The sequence below is a fragment of the Anolis carolinensis genome, unplaced genomic scaffold, assembly GCF_035594765.1.
Source record: "Anolis carolinensis isolate JA03-04 unplaced genomic scaffold, rAnoCar3.1.pri scaffold_15, whole genome shotgun sequence".
Taxonomy (NCBI): Eukaryota; Metazoa; Chordata; class Lepidosauria; order Squamata; family Dactyloidae; genus Anolis; species Anolis carolinensis.
In genome coordinates, this window is record NW_026943826.1 from 2,135,174 (window position 1) to 2,156,129 (window position 20,956).

A 20,956-nucleotide genomic window follows, 5' to 3' on the forward strand; every position below is an offset into this window, starting at 1 on the left:
CGTTTCATTCAGCTTGGAAAGTATAATAATAATAATAATAATAATAATAATAATAATAATAATAAGCAGTCAAAGAAGAAGAACATGCCCTGGCAGAAAATGTAAAGCAAAGTGAAGAACCTGCTTTGATTGAAGTCAAAAATCAGAAACTCCTCAAAGCACAACAGACAAAAAACCAGTACAAGAAAACTGCACTACAAACTAGAGCTGACAGCTGGCACAACAAAACACTGCATGGAAAGTTCCTTGACAAAATTGAAGGAAAAGCTGAGAAGGAGAAGACCTGGCTCTGGCTCACGAATGGGACCCTGAAGAAGGAGACAGAAGGCCTGATCCTTGCAGCCCAGGAGCAAGACATCAGGACAAAGGCCATTCAGGCCAAGATCGAAAAATCAGCTGATGACCCAAAATGCAGACTGTGCAAGGAAGCTGACGAAACCATGGATCATCTCTTCAGCTGCTGTAAGAAAATTGCACAGACAGACTACAAACAGAGGCACAATTATGTGGCCCAAATGATCCATTGGAACTTATGCCTCAAGTACCACCTGCCAGCAGCAAAGAACTGGTGGGATCACAAACCTGCAAAAGTCTTGGAAAATGAACACGCAAAGATACTGTGGGACTTCCGAATCCAGACTGACAAAGTTCTGGAACACAACACACCAGACATCACAGTTGTGGAAAAGAAAAAGGTTTGGATCATGGATGTCGCCATCCCAGGTGACAGTCGCATTGACGAAAAACAACAGGAAAAACTCAGCCGCTCTCAGGACCTCAAGATGGAACTGCAAAGACTCTGGCAGAAACCAGTGCAGGTGGTCCCGGTGGTGATGGGCACACTGGGTGCCGTGCCAAAAGATCTCAGCCGGCATTTGGAAACAATAGACATTGACAAAATTACGATCTGCCAACTGCAAAAGGCCACCCTGCTGGGATCTGCACGCATCATCCGAAAATACTTCACACAGTCCTAGACACTTGGGAAGTGTTCGACTTGTGGTTTTGTGAAACGAAATCCAGCATGTCTATCTTGTTTGCTGTGTCATACAACGTTGTTGTGTCAATAATAATAATAATAATAATAGGTCTTAAAAGATAAAGGTTTTCCCCAGACATTAAGTCCAGTTGTGCCTGATTCTGGGGGTTGGTGCTCATCTCCATTTCTAAGCCGAAGAGCCGGCGTTGTCCTTAGACACCTCCAAGGTCATGTGGCCATTGGCATGACTGCATGGGGCACCACTACCTTCCCGCTGGAGCGGTTCTTATTATTCTACTCACATTTACATGTTTTTGAACTGCTAGGTTGGCAGAAGCTGGGGCTGGCAGCGGGAGCTCACCCCGCTCCCTGGATTTGAACCACAAACCTTTCGGTCAGCAAATTCAGCAGCTCAGCGGTTTAACCCGCTGCGCCATCGGGGCCTCCTTAATAGGTCTTACTGCATAATAATAATAATACAGTAGAGTCTCACTTATCCAAGGAGAGATTAAGGAGAAGCCTATTAAACATCAAATTAGGTTACGATTTTATTGGTATTATTACATTTATTATTTTTCTCTATGATTATTGGTATTATTACATTTATTATTTTTCTCTATGATTATTGGTATTATTACATTTATTATTTTTCTCTATGATTATTGGTATTATTACATTTATTATTTTTCTCTATGATTATTGGTATTATTACATTTATTATTTTTCTCTATGATTATTGGTATTATTACATTTATTATTTTTCTCTATGATTATTGGTATTATTACATTTATTATTTTTCTCTATTATTGTTGCTACTACATTAGAGTCTCACTTATCCAACATAAACGGGCCGGCAGAAGCTTGGATAAGCGAATAACTTGGATAATAAGGAGGGATTAAGGAAAAGCCTATTAAACATCAAATTAGGTTATGATTTTACAAATTAAGCACCAAAACATCCTGTTAAACAACAAATTGGACAGAAAAAGTAGTTCAATATGCAGTAATGCTAAGTAGTAATTACTGTATTTATGAATTTAGCACTAAAAAATCATGATATATTGAAAAAATTGACTACAAAAATGGCTTGGATTATCCAGAGGCTTGGATAAGCGAGGCTTGGATTAGTGAGACTCTACTGTAATAATAATAATAATAATAATAATAATAATAATAATAATAATAATAATGTACGACCCTATTATTACCAAGTCTTATAGCATAATAATAATAATAGGGTCTTAGATTATTATTATATTATTATTATAGGTCTTGCTGCATAATAATAATAATAATAATAATAATAATAATAATAATAATAATAATAATAATAATAATAATAATATACCCTATTATTACCAAGTCTTACAGTATAATAATAATAATAATAATTTTGCCACATTGCCACACCCTCGACTCTCCACAGATATATATTCTTTCCTTTCCTTACCTAGTTTATCCATACCTCACAACCTCTGAGGATGTCTGCCATAGATGTGGGCGAAACGTCAGGAGAGAATACTTCTGGAACATGGCCACACAGCCTGAAAGACATACAACGACCCTGTGATCCCGGCCATGAAAGCCTTCGACAACACAATAATAATAATAGGGTCCTATAGTATAATAATAATTATTATTATAGGGTCTTACATTACAGTAGAGTCTCACTTATCCAACACTCGCTTATCCAACGTTCTGGATTATCCAACACATTTTTGTAGTCAATGTTTCCAATATATCGTGATATTTTGGTGCTAAATTCATACATACAGTAATTACAACATAACATTACTGCATATTGAACTACATTTTCTGTCAAATTTGTTGTATAACATGATGTTTTGGTGCTTCATTTGTAAAATCATAACCTAATTTGATGTTTAATAGGCTTTTCCTTAATCTCTCCTTATTATCCAACATATTCGCTTATCCAATGTTCTGCTGGCCCGTTTACGTTGGATAAGTGAGACTCTACTGTATTATTATTATTATTTAATTTATTTATTTATTTATTTATTTATTTACATTACTTTTACCACGCCTTTCTCTCCTAGGAGACTCAAAGCGGCTTACAGTAAATAGGCAAAAATTCAATGCCTAAAAACAATGTAAAAACAACAATTCATATAAAACAATAACAATTCATATAAAACAATCTATTATTATTATTATTATTATTATTATTATTATTATTATTATTATTATAGGTCTTGCTGCATAATAATAATAATGTAAGACCCTATTATTACCAAGTCTTATAGCATAATAATAGGGCCTTACATTATTATTACTATTATTATTATTATTGGTCTTGCTGCATAATAATGTAAGACCCTATTATTACCAAGTCTTATAGCATAATAATAGGGCCTTACATTAATATTACTATTATTATTATTATTATTATTGGTTTTGCTGCATAATAATAATAATAATAATGTAAGACCCTATTATTACCAAGTCTTATAGCATAATAATAGGGCCTTACATTATTATTACTATTATTATTATTATTATTATTATTATTATTATTATTATTATTATTATTGGTTTTGCTGCATAATAATAATAATGCAAGATCCTATTACCAAGTCTTATAGTATAATAATAGGGTCTTACATTATTATTATTATAGGTCCTGCTGCATAATAATAATAATAATAATAATAATAATAATAATGTAAGACCCGATTATTACCAAGTCTTGTAGCATAATAATAGGGCCTTACATTATTATTACTATTACAGTAGAGTCTCACTTATCCAAGCTAAACAGGCCGGCAGAAGCTTGGATAAGCGAATATCTTGGATAATAAGAAGGGATTAAGGAAAAGCCTATTAAACATCAAATTAGGTTATGATTTTACAAATTAAGCACCAAAACATCATGTTAGACAACAAATTTGACAGAAAAAGTAGTTCAATACGCAGTAATGTTATGTTGTAATTACTGTATTTACAAATTTAGCACCAAAATATCACGATATATTGAAAACATTGACTACAAAAATGGCTTGGATTATCCAGAGGCTTGGATAAGCGAGGCTTGGATAAGTGAGACTCTACTGTATTATTATTATTATTATTATTATTATTATTATTATTGGTTTTGCTGCATAATAATAATAATAATGCAAGATCCTATTACCAAGTCTTATAGTATAATAATAATAATAATAATAATAATAATAATAATAATAATAATAGGGTCTTACATTATTATTATTATAGGTCCTGCTGAATAATAATAATAATAATAATAATAATAATAATAATGTAAGATCCTATTATTATTGTCCTTATAAGACTTGGTAATTATTGCAAAGACAAAGGAGTGGGGAACATAGGGCCTCAATGCCCTTAAATGTCACTGAAGCTCCAATGGATCTTGGATGCTAAGCAGGGCCGGCCTGGGATGGCCCTTGGATGGGAGTCCGGCAGGCGGGTTTTCTATTTCAGAAGAAGGGCCATGTCTGGGCCTCCTTTACTGAAGGGGGGGGGGGGACCCACAAACAAATGGGACCGTCCTCGTGATGCCAAAATAATCCCTCTTTTCCCTTCTAGGCTGCGATGGCAACACCGCCCCGCCGCCCTCGAGGTGGCCAACGAGCCCATTTTGGCCTTTGCGCGTGGAAGCCCCGAGAGAGACGCCCTGCAGAAGGTACGGACCCCAAAGCCCTTGAAGAACACCACCCGATCCCTCCCGACAGAGGGCCATTCGCCCGTCATCATCATAGAAGCATAGAATGTTAGAGTTGGAAGGGACCACTCGATCCTTCCTGAGAGAGGGCCGTCCGGCCCTTGATTCATAATAATCACCATCATCATCATAGAGCAGTGATGGCCAACCTATGACACGCGTGTCAGCATGAACACGCCTAGCCATTTTTGCTGACACGCTGCCGCATGCAGATTGATTGGATGACTATGTCTTTTGTGGCCAAATTTGGTGTGATTTGGTCCAGTGGTTTGGTTGTTTACTCCATGGGAATTATGCACGTACACACACACATATATAATATAATATAATATCTATTATTATTTTATTATTATTGTAGTATATTATCATATTATTACTATTATATTATTATATTATTTATTATTCATGACTGCATTGAAACTAGAATAGAGAAATCAGCGTGGAAACTGTACGAGGTACCATAGATTGTTGTACATGGAAATAATGGTAGTAAATAGTTTTTGATTTATTAAATACAGTTATATATTACAATTACAGTAGAGTCTCACTAATCCAAGCCTCGCTTATCCAAGCCTCTGGATAATCCAAGCCATTTTTGTAGTCAATGTTTTCAATATATCATGATATTTTGGTGCTAAATTCATAAATACAGTAATTACAACATAACATTACTGCACATTGAACGATTTTTTCTGTCCAATTTGTTGTGTAACATGATGTTTTGGTGCTTAATTTGTAAAATCAAACCTAATTTGATGTTTAATAGGCTTTTCCTTAATCCCTCCTTATTAATAATAATAATAATAATAATAATAATAATAATAATAATAATAAAACTTTATTTATACCCCGCCACCATCTCCCCAACGGGGACTCGGATATTCGCTTATCCAAGCTTTTGCCGGCCCGTTTAGCTTGGATAAGTGAGACTCTACTGTATATCATTCTATTCTATTATTATTGTAGTATATTATCATATTATTACTATTATATTATTATATTATTTATTATTCATGACTGCATTGCAACTAGAATAGAGAAATCAGCGTGGAAACTGTACGAGGTCCCATAGATTGTTGTACATGGAAATAATGGTAGTAAATAGTTTTTGATTTATTAAATACAGTTATATATTACAATTATATATTTTTGTTATTTAAACTATACATATTGTGAAATTATGGGGTTTTTTTCTCAAAGTGGCACACCACCCAAGTCATGCTAGGTTTTTTTGGTGAATTTTGACACACCAAGCGCAAAAGGTTGTCATAGAGAATAAATAATAATAATAATAATAATAATAATAATAATAATAATAATAATAATAAAACTTTATGTATACCCCGCCACCATCTCCCCGTGGGGACTAGCATTGGAACCCCAAGGGCCATCCAGTCCAACCCTCTTCTGCCTGAAAGGAAGGCACCATCTGATCACTCCCGACAGATGGCAATCCCACCTCTAAGATAATATAATATATAATTCATATATAATATAATAAATAATTATATTATACTAACTACACTATAATACTATAGTGTTATATATATATATATATATATGTCGTATATAATATAATACATAATTATAACATATTGTATATACATATAATATTCATAATATTATATTGTAACATGATATAATACTAATAATACAATAGAATAATATTAATTATATATTATGTTTTACATGTAATATTACTAATAATATTACAATATATTGATACAGTACAATATAATAATTTATTGCCAGTATTGTACTATGCTAATAATATAATATTGTATGTAAATTTTATTTGTAAGCCACTCTGAGTCCCCTTCGGGGTGAGAGGGGCAGGATATAAATATAGTAAATAAATAAATAAATACTATAATAATAATATATAATAATACTATAATAATAATATCATTACTATAATAATATCCTAGAGTTGGAAGAGGACCCCAAGGGCCATCCAGTCCAACCCCCTTCGGTAACATCTGATCCCTCTTGACAGATGGCCATCCAAGCTGTAATATAATATAATATAATATAATATAATATAATATAATATAATAAATATAATATTAATATATTGTTTCTACTATAATACTATAATATTACATTAAAATAATAATATCCTAGAGTTGAAAGGGAACCCCAAGGGCCATCCAGTCCAACCCCCTTCCGCCGTAAAGGAAGGCACCATCTGATCCCTCCCAATGGATAGCCATCCAAGCTAGAATATAATATCATACAATGTAATATATTGGATGGCCATCCAAGCTCTAATATAATATTATAATATAATATATCTGCAGTATAATACTATAATATATTAAAATAATAATAATAATAATAATAATATCCTAGAGTCCTTCTGCCATAAAGAAAGTCACAGTCCAATAACTCCCAACAGATGGCCATGCAAGCTCTAAAATTTAATATAATATAACATTATAATTAGTATAATATAATAATGTTACATTAATATAATAATAATATCCTAGAGTTGAAAGGGAACCCCAAAGGCCATCCAGTCCCAACCCCCTTTGGCACCATTCGATCCCTCCTGACAGATAGCCACACAAGCTGTAATGTAGGAAATATAATATTATTATATCATTATAATAATAATATAATAATAATGTACTTTCTATACCACAACACTATAATTAATATTATATTAGTATAATAATAACATCCTAGAGTTGGAAGGGAACCCCAAGGGTCATCCAGTCCAACCCGCTTCTTCCGTAAAGGCAGGCACCATCCAATCCATCCCAATAGATGGCCATCCAATAGATGGCCATTATATATATAATATAATAATAAATAATTATATACTATCTATGCTATACTACTATATATAGATTATATTGTATTAATAATAATATCCTAGAGATGGAAGGGAACCCCAAAGGCCATCCAGTCCAACCCCCTTTGGCACCATTCGATCCCTCCTGACAGATAGCCACACAAGCTGTAATTTAGGAAATATAATATTATTATATCATTATAATAATATAATAATAATAATGTACTATCTATACCACAACACTATAATTAATATTATATTAGTATAAATAATAATATCCTAGAGTTGGAAGGGAATCCCAAGGGTCATCCAGTCCAACCCGCTTCTTCTGTAAAGGCAGGCACCATCCAATCCATCCCAATAGATGGCCATCCAATAGATGGCCATTTTATATATATAATATAATAATAAATAACTATATACTATACTACTATAATATGTATTATATATATAGATTATATTATATTAATAATAATATCCTAGAGATTGAAGGGAACCCCAAAGGCCATCCAGTCCAACCCCCTTTGGCACCATTCGATCCCTCCTGACAGATAGCCATGCAAGCTGTAATGTAGGAAATATAATCTATATATATAAAAGAGTGATGGCATCATGGCGACCCACAAAACAACAAAACTACAGGCCCCCCCAACCTCGAAATTTGACAACACAACCCATCATCCACGGCTCTAGGTTGATACAACAAAAAGAAAAGAAAAATAAAGTCCTAATTAGAGGGAGAGGAATAATTGCTTTTATCCAATTGCTGCCATTTAGAAGGCTAAGCTCCTCCAACTTGGTCTCCTAGCAACCCAATAAAAAATAATAAAAACCACTAAAAATAATTAAAAACACTAAAAAGTTAATACAATAAAATACTATAATAACAGAAAATAACTAAAAATAATACAATAAAATAATAAAATATAATAAATAAAAAGATAACTTACAATAAAATTAATTAAAAAATACAAATAACGTCAAATAAAAATTACACAACAATTTTTAACCAATACCACCACCATTTTGCCACAGCAACGCGTGGCCGGGCACAGCTAGTATTATTATATCATTATAATAATATAATAAATAATAATATTGTACTATCAATACCACAACACTATAATTAATATTATATTAGTATAATAATAATATGCTAGAGTTGGAAGGGAACCCCAAAGGCCATCCAGTCCAACCCCTTTCAGCACCACCCGATCCCTCCCGATAGATGGCCACCCGGCTCCTGGCCTGAATCTCCCTTTCGTCTCTCCCTTTCCGTAGGCCTTGGCGGACCTCAAAGGCCGAACGGAAGCCATCCCGTGTGTGGTCGGGGGTGAGGAGGTCTGGACCCAGGACATTCGCTATCAAGTATCGGTGAGTTCCACAGGTCTGACTTGTCTTGGGAGCCTCGTCAGATAAGTCTCCTCTCTCTGAATAGCAAACGCTTAGAAATCCAGGGCTGGAATGGGATTGGCCTTGGTTGCTGCAGCATCACGCGGCTGAGCTGCGCATCTTGAGATGAGAAAGTTCACACTTTGGATTTTCCCTGAGAAAGGGATTGCTGTGAAGGCGATGGTGTATGAGCGTGTGTGTAAAATATAATATATGTGTGTGCAATGTAATGTATATATACACACACATATGTACATATAATGTATATATATGTATATATAAAATGTGTGTGTGTGTGTGTGGGTATATATATATATATATAATGTGTATATATATTGTATACATTATATATTAGAGATATAGGATATACTGTATATATTCGAGTATAAGCCTAGTTTTTCAGCCCTTTTTTTAAGACTGAAAAAGCCCCCCTCGGCTTATACTCGGGTGAGGGTCCTGGTTGGCTTATATTTGGGTCAGCTTTTACTTGAGAATATATGGTACATTTATTATTGTTCTCTATTATTATTATTATTATTATTATTATTATTATTATTATTATTATTATAGTATTACAGTAGAGTCTCACATATCCAAGCCTCGCTTATCCAAGCTTCTGGATTATCCAAGCCATTTTTTTTGTCAATGTTTTCAATATAACGTGATATTTTGGTGCTAAATTCGTAAATACAGTAATTACGACATAACATTACTGCGTATTGAACTACTTTATTATCCAAGATATTCGCTTATCCAAGCTTCTGCCGGCCCGTTTAGCTTGGATAAGTGAGACTCTACTGTATTACATTTATTATTTTTCTCTATTATTGTTGCTACTATTACATTTATTTTACTCTATTTTTATTATTATTAATACATTTATTATTTCACTCTGAACTTATTATTATTATTATTATTATTATTATTGCATTTATTATTTTACTCGCTTATCTATTTTTATTTCTGAAATTTACCACTCTCGGCTTATACCGGAGTCACTGTTTTCCCAGTTTTTTGTGGTAAAATTAGGTGCCTCGGCTTATATTCGGGTCGGCTTATACTCGAGTATATACGGGGTGTGTATATATATATATATATGAGATATATTGTAATATATATATATATATATAGAGAGAGAGAGAGAGATATTATCTTACATATATATTAGAGATATATATTGCATCTATATTATATATGTGTAAGAGAGATATTGTATTATATATATATGTTAGGCATATTGGATATACTGGATATGTTTATTATATATTATATATGTTTGAGATATAGTGGCTATATATCAGTGTTGGCCAACCTATGACACGCGTGTCAGCACTGACACGCCTAGCCATTTTTGCTGCCACGCTGCCACATGCAGATTGATTGGATGACTTATATCTTTTGTGGCCAAATTTGGTGTGATTTGGTCCAGTGGTTTTGTAGTTTACTCCATAGGAATTATGCACATTACATTTATATATTTTATATGTGTGTGTGTGTGTGTGTATATATATATATATCATTCTATTATTATTCTATTATTATTGTAGTATATTATTATATTACAGTAGAGTCTCACTTATCCAAGCCTCGCTTATCCAAGTTTCTGGATTATCCAAGCCATTTTTGTAGTCAATGTTTTCAATATATCATGATATTTTAGTGCTAAATTTGTAAATACAGTAATTACAACATTACATTACTACGTATTCAACTGCTTTTTCTGTCAAATTTGTTGTCTAACATGATGTTTTGGTGCTTAATTTGTAAAATCCTAACCTAATTTGATGTTTAGTAGGCTTTTCCTTCATCCCTCCTTATTATCCAAGATATTCGCTTATCCAAGCTTCTGCCAGCCCGTTTAGCTTGGATAAGTGAGACTCTACTGTATTACTATAATATTATTATTATATTATTCATTATTCATGATTACATTGAAACTACAATTGCAAGAGGTACCATAGATTATTATACATGGAAATAATGGTAGTAAATAGTTTTTGATTTATTAAATTTAGTTATATATTACAATTACAGTAGAGTCTCACTTATCCAAGCCTCGCTTATCCAAGCTTCTGGATTATCCATGCCATTTTTGTAGTCAATGTTTTCAATATGTCATGATATTTTGGTGCTAAATTTGTAAATACAGCAATTACAACTTAACATTCCTGCATATTGAACTGCTTTTTCTGTCTAATTTGTTGTCTAACATGATGTTTTGGTGCTTAATTTGTAAAATCATAACCTAATTTGATGTTTAATAGGCTTTTCCTTAATCCCTCCTTATTACCCAAGATATTCGCTTATCCAAGCTTCTGCCAGCCCGTTTAGCTTGGATAAGTGAGACTCTACTGTATTACTATAATATTATTATTATATTATTCATTATTCATGATTACATTGAAACTACAATTGCAAGAGGTACCATAGATTATTATACATGGAAATAATGGTAGTAAATAGTTTTTGATTTATTAAATTTAGTTATATATTACAATTACAGTAGAGTCTCACTTATCCAAGCCTCGCTTATCCAAGCTTCTGGATTATCCATGCCATTTTTGTAGTCAATGTTTTCAATATGTCATAATATTTTGGTGCTAAATTTGTAAATACAGCAATTACAACATAACATTCCTGCGTATTGAACTGCTTTTTCTGTCTAATTTGTTGTCTAACATGATGTTTTGGTGCTTAATTTGTAAAATCATAACCTAATATGATGTTTAATAGGCTTTTCCTTAATCTCTCCTTATTATCCAACATATTCGCTTATCCAACATTCTGCCGGCCCGTTTACGTTGGATAAGCGAGACTACTGTAATATATAATAATATAATATATTGTATATACATGTAATATTGATAATGTATTATGATATAATACTGATAATAAGACAATTTAATAATATTAATTATATATTATATATTAGATGTAATATTACTAATAATACAGTAGAGTCTCACTTATCCAAGCCTCGCTTATCCAAGCTTCTGGATTATCCACGCCATTTTTGTAGTCAATGTTTTCAATATGTCATGATATTTTGGTGCTAAATTTGTAAATACAGTAATTACAACATAACATTCCTGCGTATTGAACTGCTTTTTCTGTCTAATTTGTTGTCTAACATGATGTTTTGGTGCTTAATTTGTAAAATCATAACCTAATTTGATGTTTAATAGGCTTTTCCTTAGTCCCTCCTTATTATCCAAGATATTTGCTTATCCAAGCTTCTGCTGGCCCGTTTAGCTTGGATAAGTGAGACTCTACTGTATATATATTTTGTTATTTAAACTATATATATTGTGAAATTATGGTGTTTTTTCTCTCGAAGTGACACGCCACCCGTCATGCTAGGTTTTGTGGTGAATTTTGACACACCAAGTGCAAAAGGTTGCCCATCATTGCTATATATCAGGGGTCCCCAAACTAAGGCCCGGGGGCCGGATGCGGCCCTCCAAGGTAATTTACCTGGCCCCCGCTCTTAGTTTTAGACTTTGCCTCACCCAAAGTCTGAAATTACTTGAAGGCACACAATACCAACAATCCTACTTAACTTGACTATCTCATTGGCCAGAAGCAGGCCCAGACTTCCCATTGAAATCCTGATAGGTTTATGTTGGATAAATTGTTTTTATTTATTGTATTGTTCTTTCATTTACTAATACGGTGCTATGGTAATAATTGAATATATTGTGTATACATATAATATTGATACTAATATTATAATGTAATATAATATAATACCAATAATTATACGATATAATAATATCCAACCTAGCAGTTCGAAAACATGCCACTGTGAGTAGATCAATAGGTACCGCTCCGACGGGAAAGTAACGGCGCTCCATGCAGTCATGCCAATAGCCACATGACCTTGGAGGTGTCTATGGACAACGCCGGCTCTTCGGCTTAGAAATGGAGATGAGCACCAACCCCCAGAGTCAGACACGACTGGACTTAACCTCAGGGGAAACCTTTACCTTTACCTATTATATATTAAATGTAATATTACTAATACTATTACAGTATAGTGGTATAGGACAATATAGTAATATATAATGCTAATATTGTGCTATGCCAATAATATTATATATTGTATGTACATGCAACTTGTAAGCCGCTCTGAGTCTCCTTCGGGGTGAGAGAGGGTGGGGTATAAATGTAGCAAATACATAAATAGTTGTTATTGGGGTTTGTTTTGCACTACAAATAAGACATGTGCAGTGTGCATAGGAATTTGTTCGTATTTTTTTTCAAATGATAATTCGGCCCCTCAACAGCTTCAGGGACCATGAACCGGCCCTCCTCTAAAAAAGTTTGAGGACCCCTGCTATATGTTGTGTTGTATATTATAGATATTGGAGATCTATAATGTATATCCCTTCCCTGTTCTCTCTCCGCAGCCCTTCAACCATGCGCACAAAGTGGCCAAGTACTGCTACGCGGATCAGGTGAGGCTCCCAGGGCAGCACAGTCTCAGCCTCGGACGGTGCCCTTCCTCTCCTGGGATTTCTAGTTCTATCTCCTGCTTCCTTTCCTGAAACAGGCGCTGCTGGACAGGGCCATCGAAGCCGCTGTGGCCGCCCGGCGGGAGTGGGACCTGCGCCCCGTTCAGGACCGCGCACAGGTCTTCCTCAAGGCCGCCGACCTCCTGAGCGGACCCCGGAGGGCCGAACTCCTGGCCAAGACCATGGTCGGGCAGGTGAGACCCCAAAGGACATCTAGCCCGGCCCCATGTCGCCAGCACAAGGCGATAGAACTCAATCTCAATCTCAATAATAATAATAATAATAGGAAGGAGAGTCCATATAAACTTCAAGGTAAAATTGGAAGGGTCCCCCAAAGGTCATCTAGCCCGGCCCCATGTCGCCAGCACAAGCGGATAGAACTCAATCTCAATAATAATAATAATAATAATAATAATAGCAGCAGGCGGATAGAACTCAATCTCAATAATAATAACAATAGCAGCAAGCAGATAGAACTCAATCTCAATAATAATAATAATAGCAGCAAGCGGATAGAACTCAATCTCAATAATAATAATAATAGCAGCAAGCAGATAGAACTCAATCTCAATAATAATAATAATAATAATAATAATAATAGCAGCAGGCGGATAGAACTCAATCTCAATAATAATAACAATAGCAGCAAGCAGATAGAACTCAATCTCAATAATAATAATAATAATAATAATAATAGCAGCAGGCGGATAGAACTTAATCTCAATAATAATAATAGTAATAGCAGCAAGCGAATAGAACTCAATCTCAGTAATAATAATAATAGCAATAGCAGCAAGCGAATAGAACTCAATCTCAATAATAATAATAATAATAATAATAATAATAGCAGGAAGGAGAGTCCATATAAACTTCAAGGTAAAATTGGAAGGGTCCCCCAAAGATCATCTAGTCCAGCCCCATTCTGCCAATGCAAGCAGATAGAACTCAATCTCAATAATAATAATAATAATAATAATAATAATAATAATAATAATAATAATAGGACGGAGAGTCCATAAAAACTTCAAGGTAAAATTGGAAGGGTCCCCCAAAGGTCATCTAGTCCAGCCCCATTCTGCCAATGCAAGCAGATAGAATTCAATCTCAAATATAATATTAATAATAATAGGAAGGAGAGTCCATAAAAACTTCAAGGTAAAATTGGAAGGGTCTCCCAAAGGTCATCTAGTCCAGCCCCATTCCACCAATGCAAGCGGATAGAACTCAACCTCAATAATAATAATAATAATAATAGCAGCAAGCGGATAGAACTCAATCTCAGTAATAATAATAATAATAATAGAAAGGAGAGTCCATAAAAACTTCAAGGTAAAATTGGAAGGGGACCCAAAAGATCATCTAGTCCAGCCCCATTCCGCCAATGCAAGCAGATAGAACTCAATCTCAATAATAATAATAATAATAATAATAATAATAATAATAATAATAAATAGCAGCAAGCGGATAGAACTCAATCTCAATAATAATAGTAATAGGAAAGAGAGTCTATAAAAACTTCAAGGTAAAATTGGAAGGTCCCCAAAGGTCATCTAGTCCAGCCCCATTCCGCCAATGCAAGGGGATAGAACTCAATCTCAATTATAATATTAATAATAATAGGAAGGAGAGTCCATAAAAACTTCAAGGTAAAATTGGAAGGTTCCTAAAAGGTCATCTAGTCCAGCCCCATTCCGCCAATGCAAGCGGATAGAACTCAACCTCAATAATAATAATAATAATAATAATAATAATAATAGCAGCAAGCGGATAGAACTCAATCTCAATAATAATAATAATAATAATAATAATAATAGCAGGAAGGAGAGTCCATATAAACTTCAAGGTAAAATTGGAAGGGTCCCCCAAAGGTCATCTAGTCCAGCCCCGTTCGGCCAATGCAAGCGGATAGAACTCAATCTCAGTAATAATAATAATAATATTAATAATAGCAAGCGGATAGAACTCAATCTCAATAATAATAATAATAATAATAATAATAGCAGGAAGGAGAGTCCATATAAACTTCAAAGTAAAATTGGAAGGGGACCCCAAAGGTCATCTAGTCCAGCCCCATTCGGCCAATGCAAGCAGATAGAACTCAATCTCAATAATAATAATAAAAATAGGAAGGAGAGTCCATAAAAACTTCAAGGTAAAATTGGAAGGGTCCCCCAAAAGTCATCTAGTCCAGCCCCGTTCCGCCAATGCAAGCAGATAGAACTCAATCTCAATAATAATATTAATAATAATCGCAGGAAGGAGAGTCCATAAAAACTTCAAGGTAAAATTGGAAGGGGTCCCCAAAGGTCATCTAGTCTAGCCCCGTTCCACCAATGCAAGCAGATAGAACTCAATCTCAATAATAATAATAAAAATAGGAAGGAGAGTCCATAAAAACTTCAAGGTAAAATTGGAAGGGGTCCCCAAAGGTCATCTAGTCCAGCCCCGTTCCGCCAATGCAAGCAGATAGAACTCAATCTCAATAATAATAATAATAATAATAATAATAATAATAGGAAGAGTCCATAAAAGCTTCAAGGTAAAATTGGGAGGGGCCCCCCAAAGGTCATCTAGTCCAGCCCCATTCCGCCAATGCAAGCGGATAGAACTCAATCTCAATAATAATAATAATAATAATAATAGGAAGGAGAGTCCATAAAAACTTCAAGGTAAAACTGGAAGGGTCTCCCAAAGGTCATCTAGTCCAGCTCCATTCCGCCAATGCAAGCGGATAGAACTCAACCTCAATAATAATAATAAGAATAATAATAATAATAGGAAGGGGAGTCCATAAAAACTTCAAGGTAAAATTGGAAGGGTCCCCCAAAGATCATCTAGTCCAGCCCCATTCCGCCAATGCAAGCGGAAGTGTTTGAAGACCACCAAGGAAGGAGAGTCCATGAGCTTCATGTTGGGGCTGGAAGGGGTCCCCAAAGGCCATCTAGCCCACCCCCTGCCTTCCTTCCCTGCAGGGGAAGACGGTCATCCAGGCGGAGATCGACGCGGCGGCCGAGCTGATCGACTTCTTCCGCTTCAACGCCAAGTACGCCCTGGAGCTGGAAGGGGAGCAGCCGCTCAGCGTGGCCCCCAGCACCAACCGCATGGTCTACCGGGGCCTGGAGGTAAAAAGGGAGGAGCCAAGAAGGGGGAGGAGCCAAGGAGGCCGTCTCCAGCCATTTATTTATTTATTATTTACAGTATTTATATTCCGCCCTCCTCACTCTGAAGGGGACTCAGGGAGGATCACAGAACACATATGCAGCAAACAATGCCGATTATAGCAATGATAAGACAGACCACAGATAGGGGTAGATATAGGCTTTCCCCATCTTCGGCATCTTTGGAGGTTGTGCTCCATCTCTCTTCCAAAGAGCTTTCTTTGTTCGTAAACTTCCTCCTTATTTGGATTATTATTTTCTGATTATATTTTTACACTATATTATTGGATTATTATTTTTACATTACATTATTTCAGATGACTTTTAACGTTATATTATTTTAATTATTTTCACGTTCTTTTAATTTTTTTGAAATTGCATTTTTACATCGTATTATTTTCTGATTATATTTTTACACTATATTATTGGATTATTATTTTTACGTTATATTATTTCAGATGATTCTTTGACATTATATTATTTTAGTTACTTTCACATCATTTTTAAATGACTTTTTTACATTGTAAAAAATTACATTTTTACGTTGTATTATTTGGATGATGGTTTACACATATTTTAATTATTTTCACATCATATTGTTTCTACTATTATTTTCACATAGTATTTGGATTACTATTTTACATTATACTAGCTGTGCCCGGCCACGCGTTGCTGTGGCAAAGTGGTGGTGGTATTGGTTAAAAATTGTTGTGTAATTTTTATTTGACGTTATTTGCATTTTTTATTAATTTTATTGTAAGTTATATTTTTATTTATTATATTTTATTATTTTCTTGTATTATTTTTAGTTATTTTCTGTTATTATAGAATTTTATTGTATTAATTTTTAGTGTTTTTTATTATTTTTTATTGGGTTGCTAGGAGACCAAGTTGGAGGAGCTTAGCCTTCTAACTGGCAGCAATTGGATAAAAGCAATCATTCCCCTCTCTCTAATTAGGACTTTATTTTTTTTTGTTGTATCAACCTAGAGGCGTGGATGATGGGCTGTGTTGTCAAATTTCGAGGTTGGGGGGCCTGTAGTTTTGTTGTTTTGTGGGTCGCCATGATGCCATCACTCTTTTATATATATAGATTATTTGGATTAGTATTTTCACATATTTTAATTATTATTTTCACATCATATTATTTCTACTATTATTTTCACATAGTATTTGGATTACTATTTTACATCGTATTATTTGGATTAGTATTTTCACATATTTTAATTATTATTTTCACATCATATTATTTCTACTATTATTTTCACATAGTATTTGGATTACTATTTTACATCGTATTATTTGGATTAGTATTTTCACATATTTTAATTATTATTTTCACATCATATTGTTTTTACTATTATTTTCACATAGTATTGGGATTACTATTTTACATCGTATTATTTAGATTATTATTTTCACATATTTTAATTATTATTTTCACATCATATTATTTCTACTATTTTCACCTAGTATTTGGATTACTATTTTCACGTTACAGCATTTGCTTTTCTGCTTTCAGAGCCGGGGTTTGAAATACAGAAAGATATCTGTATGTATGTATGCTTATAAATCCACGGAGATGCCTTTCGGGCTGCTAACCGTGCCTTTTCTCCCCGCTGCTTTAGGGCTTCGTGGCGGCCGTGTCTCCCTTCAACTTCACCGCCATCGGGGGGAACCTGGCGGGGGCCCCCGCTTTGATGGTACGCAGCCCATTCATTCCTCTCAAAATATTCTTCCCAGGAGGCCGTTAGCCCACCGCTGGGGCGGAAAAACCCCGGAGACATTAGGAAAGTTTCTTCAAAGTTCAGAGGATTTGACTCAAATGCATTTCTAATGGTCCCAGAACTCAATGCTTTGACATAGAAAGACAGCTATGAATGGCACCCAAGAGGGAAGATATACCATGGGATTATCATATTATGATGATGTTTATATTTATTATCAAATTATTATTATTAATTATATTTATTGTTACATTGGTTATTATTATTATTATGGAATAATAATAATAATATTAGTAGTAATAATATAATGATGATGATATACCAAGTGTCACTATATGCCACACTGTGAACCCACACTGTGAACTCTAGTTGGCTGTTGTGAACTAATGTGGATGCTTGTTTGGATTTCTATATAATTTTATATAATTTTGTTTGACTACACGTAGTTTAATTTATTGATGTCAGGCTTAAATTGATGAGAGGTTTTAATGTTATTTTTATATGTGGGGTTTCTCTGGGATTTTTAGGTCAGTACAGTAGAGTCTCACTTATCCAACACTCGCTTATCCAACGTTCTGGATTATCCAACGCATTTTTGTAGTCAAAGTTTTCAATGCATTGTGTAATTTTGGTGCTAAATTCGTAAATACAGTAATTACTACATAGCACTAATGTGTAATGAACTACTTTTTCTGTCAAATTTGTTGTATAACATGATGTTTTGGTGCTTAATTTGTAAAATCATAACCTAATTTGATGTTTAATAGGCTTTTTCTTAATCTCTCCTTATTATCCAACATATTTGCTTATCCAACGTTCTGCCGGCCCGTTTATGTTGTATAAGTGAGACTCTACTGTATTTGTTTGTTTATGGAGGCATTGAATGTTTGCCATTTTATGTTGGAATCCGCCCTGAGTCCCCTCGGGGAGATAGGGTGGAATACAAATAAAGTTTGATATTATTATTATTATTATTATTATTATTATATTATTTTATTATTATAATTTTATTATATTATTTTTTATATTATTATTATGCCATGGGATATTATTATTATTAATATTAATATATTCTATGGCATATAGTGACACTTGGTTTTTGGAGCTGCTAGAATTGCAATGAATAGCCTCGCTTCTTTAAAGCCTGCCTTCTTGTTACCTTGGGGATTCTTTGGCTGGTCAGCTTCAATAGTACAGAGTAGTATCGCTGCTTCAAAGTCTGGCGCCTTCTACCAAGGTTAATCCTTTGTTGGTCTGGTTGAATTGCACTGAATAGCCTTGCAGCTTCAATGCCTGTCTGTGTGATACCTAGGGGAATCCTTGTTTAGTGAGCTGGAGTCACACCCTCAATCAAAGAGCCACTTTGAAACCTGGATACTTCCTTTGTAGGGAAATCCTTGTTTGGCCAGCTTGAATTGCACTGAGTAGCCTTGCAGCTTAAAAGCCTGGCCGCTTTCTATATATGGGCATGGTGTTTTCTTTTTTTATGGTCACTCCTTGGAAAGTGATTAGTTTTGTGGCCAAATTTGGTGTGATTTGGCTCAGTGGTTTTGTTGTTAACTCGGTCCTAATTATGCACACTACATTTACTATATACAGTAGAGTCTCACTTATCCAAGCTAAATGGGCCGGCAGAAGCTTGGATAAGCGAATATCTTGGGTAATAAGGAGGGATTAAGGAAAAGCCTATTAAACATCAAATTAGGTTATGATTTTACAAATTAGGCAACAAAACATCATGTTATACAACAAATTCGACAGAAAAAGTAGTTCAATACGCAGTAATGTTATGTTGTAATTACTGTATTTACGAATTTAGCACCAAAATATCACAATATATTGAAAACATTGACTACAAAAATGGCTTGGATAATCCAGAAGCTTGGATAAGCGAGGCTTGGATAAGTGAGACTCTACTGTATATATATATATATACTGTATATATATATATTCAGGAATTGGTTTTCGTTAATATATGTTATTTCCTAAAGCTTGTGAATATCCAATATTTCTGGTTCTTCCTTTTTCTTTTGTGTATTGGAGGCAAATATGAATGCTGCAATTAGCCTGAATAATTAGCATGTAATGGCCTTTCAGCTTTAAAGCCTGGCTGCTTCCTGCCTGGGGGAATCTTTTGTTGGGAGGTGTTAGCTGGCCCCGATTGTTTCATGTCTGGAATTCCCGTTTTCAGAGTGTTGTTCAGAGTGAACCCTGCCTATCCCTCGGGCACCATTGTGGCTGAGGGGGCTGCTAGGAGACAAGGTGAGCAGGGCCTAAAGGGGGCAGGGCCTACCCTTCTGACTGGCTGCCAGGGTTGAAAACGGCTCTTCCTCGTCATTTAATTTGGACTTTATTTTTCTAGGTTTTTTTTGTTTTGTTTAAAAGACATAGATTAGATGACTCTGTTTATTTGTGGCCAAATTTGGTGTGACTTGGTCCAGTGGGTTTGTTGTTTACTCAGTCCTACAAACGTACATTACATTTATATATATATACTAGCTGTGCCCGGCGACGCGCTGCTGTGGCGTTGTCTGGTGGTGTTGGTAAGAAATTGTTGAGGTAGTGGTGGTATTGAATGTCTGTTGTATGGCTGTCTTTATGTTTAGTATGCACACTGAAGTGGATTATACTGCAGTGTGGACTCAAGATAATCCAGTTCAAAGCAGATAATATAAGATTCTAAAT

The 20,956-nt window shown here is 34.5% G+C and overlaps 1 protein-coding gene across 1 annotated transcript in view; it reads left to right on the plus strand.

Annotated features, from left to right (window-relative positions):
* The window catches only part of aldh4a1 (aldehyde dehydrogenase 4 family member A1), a 54,430-nt gene that overhangs the window by 5,700 nt on the left and 27,774 nt on the right, over positions 1–20,956 (plus strand). The window contains exons 2-7 of the mRNA XM_062965878.1: positions 4,548–4,644; positions 8,762–8,854; positions 13,282–13,329; positions 13,425–13,580; positions 16,359–16,508; positions 18,173–18,247. Of these exons, the coding sequence (XP_062821948.1) occupies positions 4,548–4,644; positions 8,762–8,854; positions 13,282–13,329; positions 13,425–13,580; positions 16,359–16,508; positions 18,173–18,247 (619 nt within the window). The remainder of the gene's footprint in view (positions 1–4,547; positions 4,645–8,761; positions 8,855–13,281; positions 13,330–13,424; positions 13,581–16,358; positions 16,509–18,172; positions 18,248–20,956) is intronic.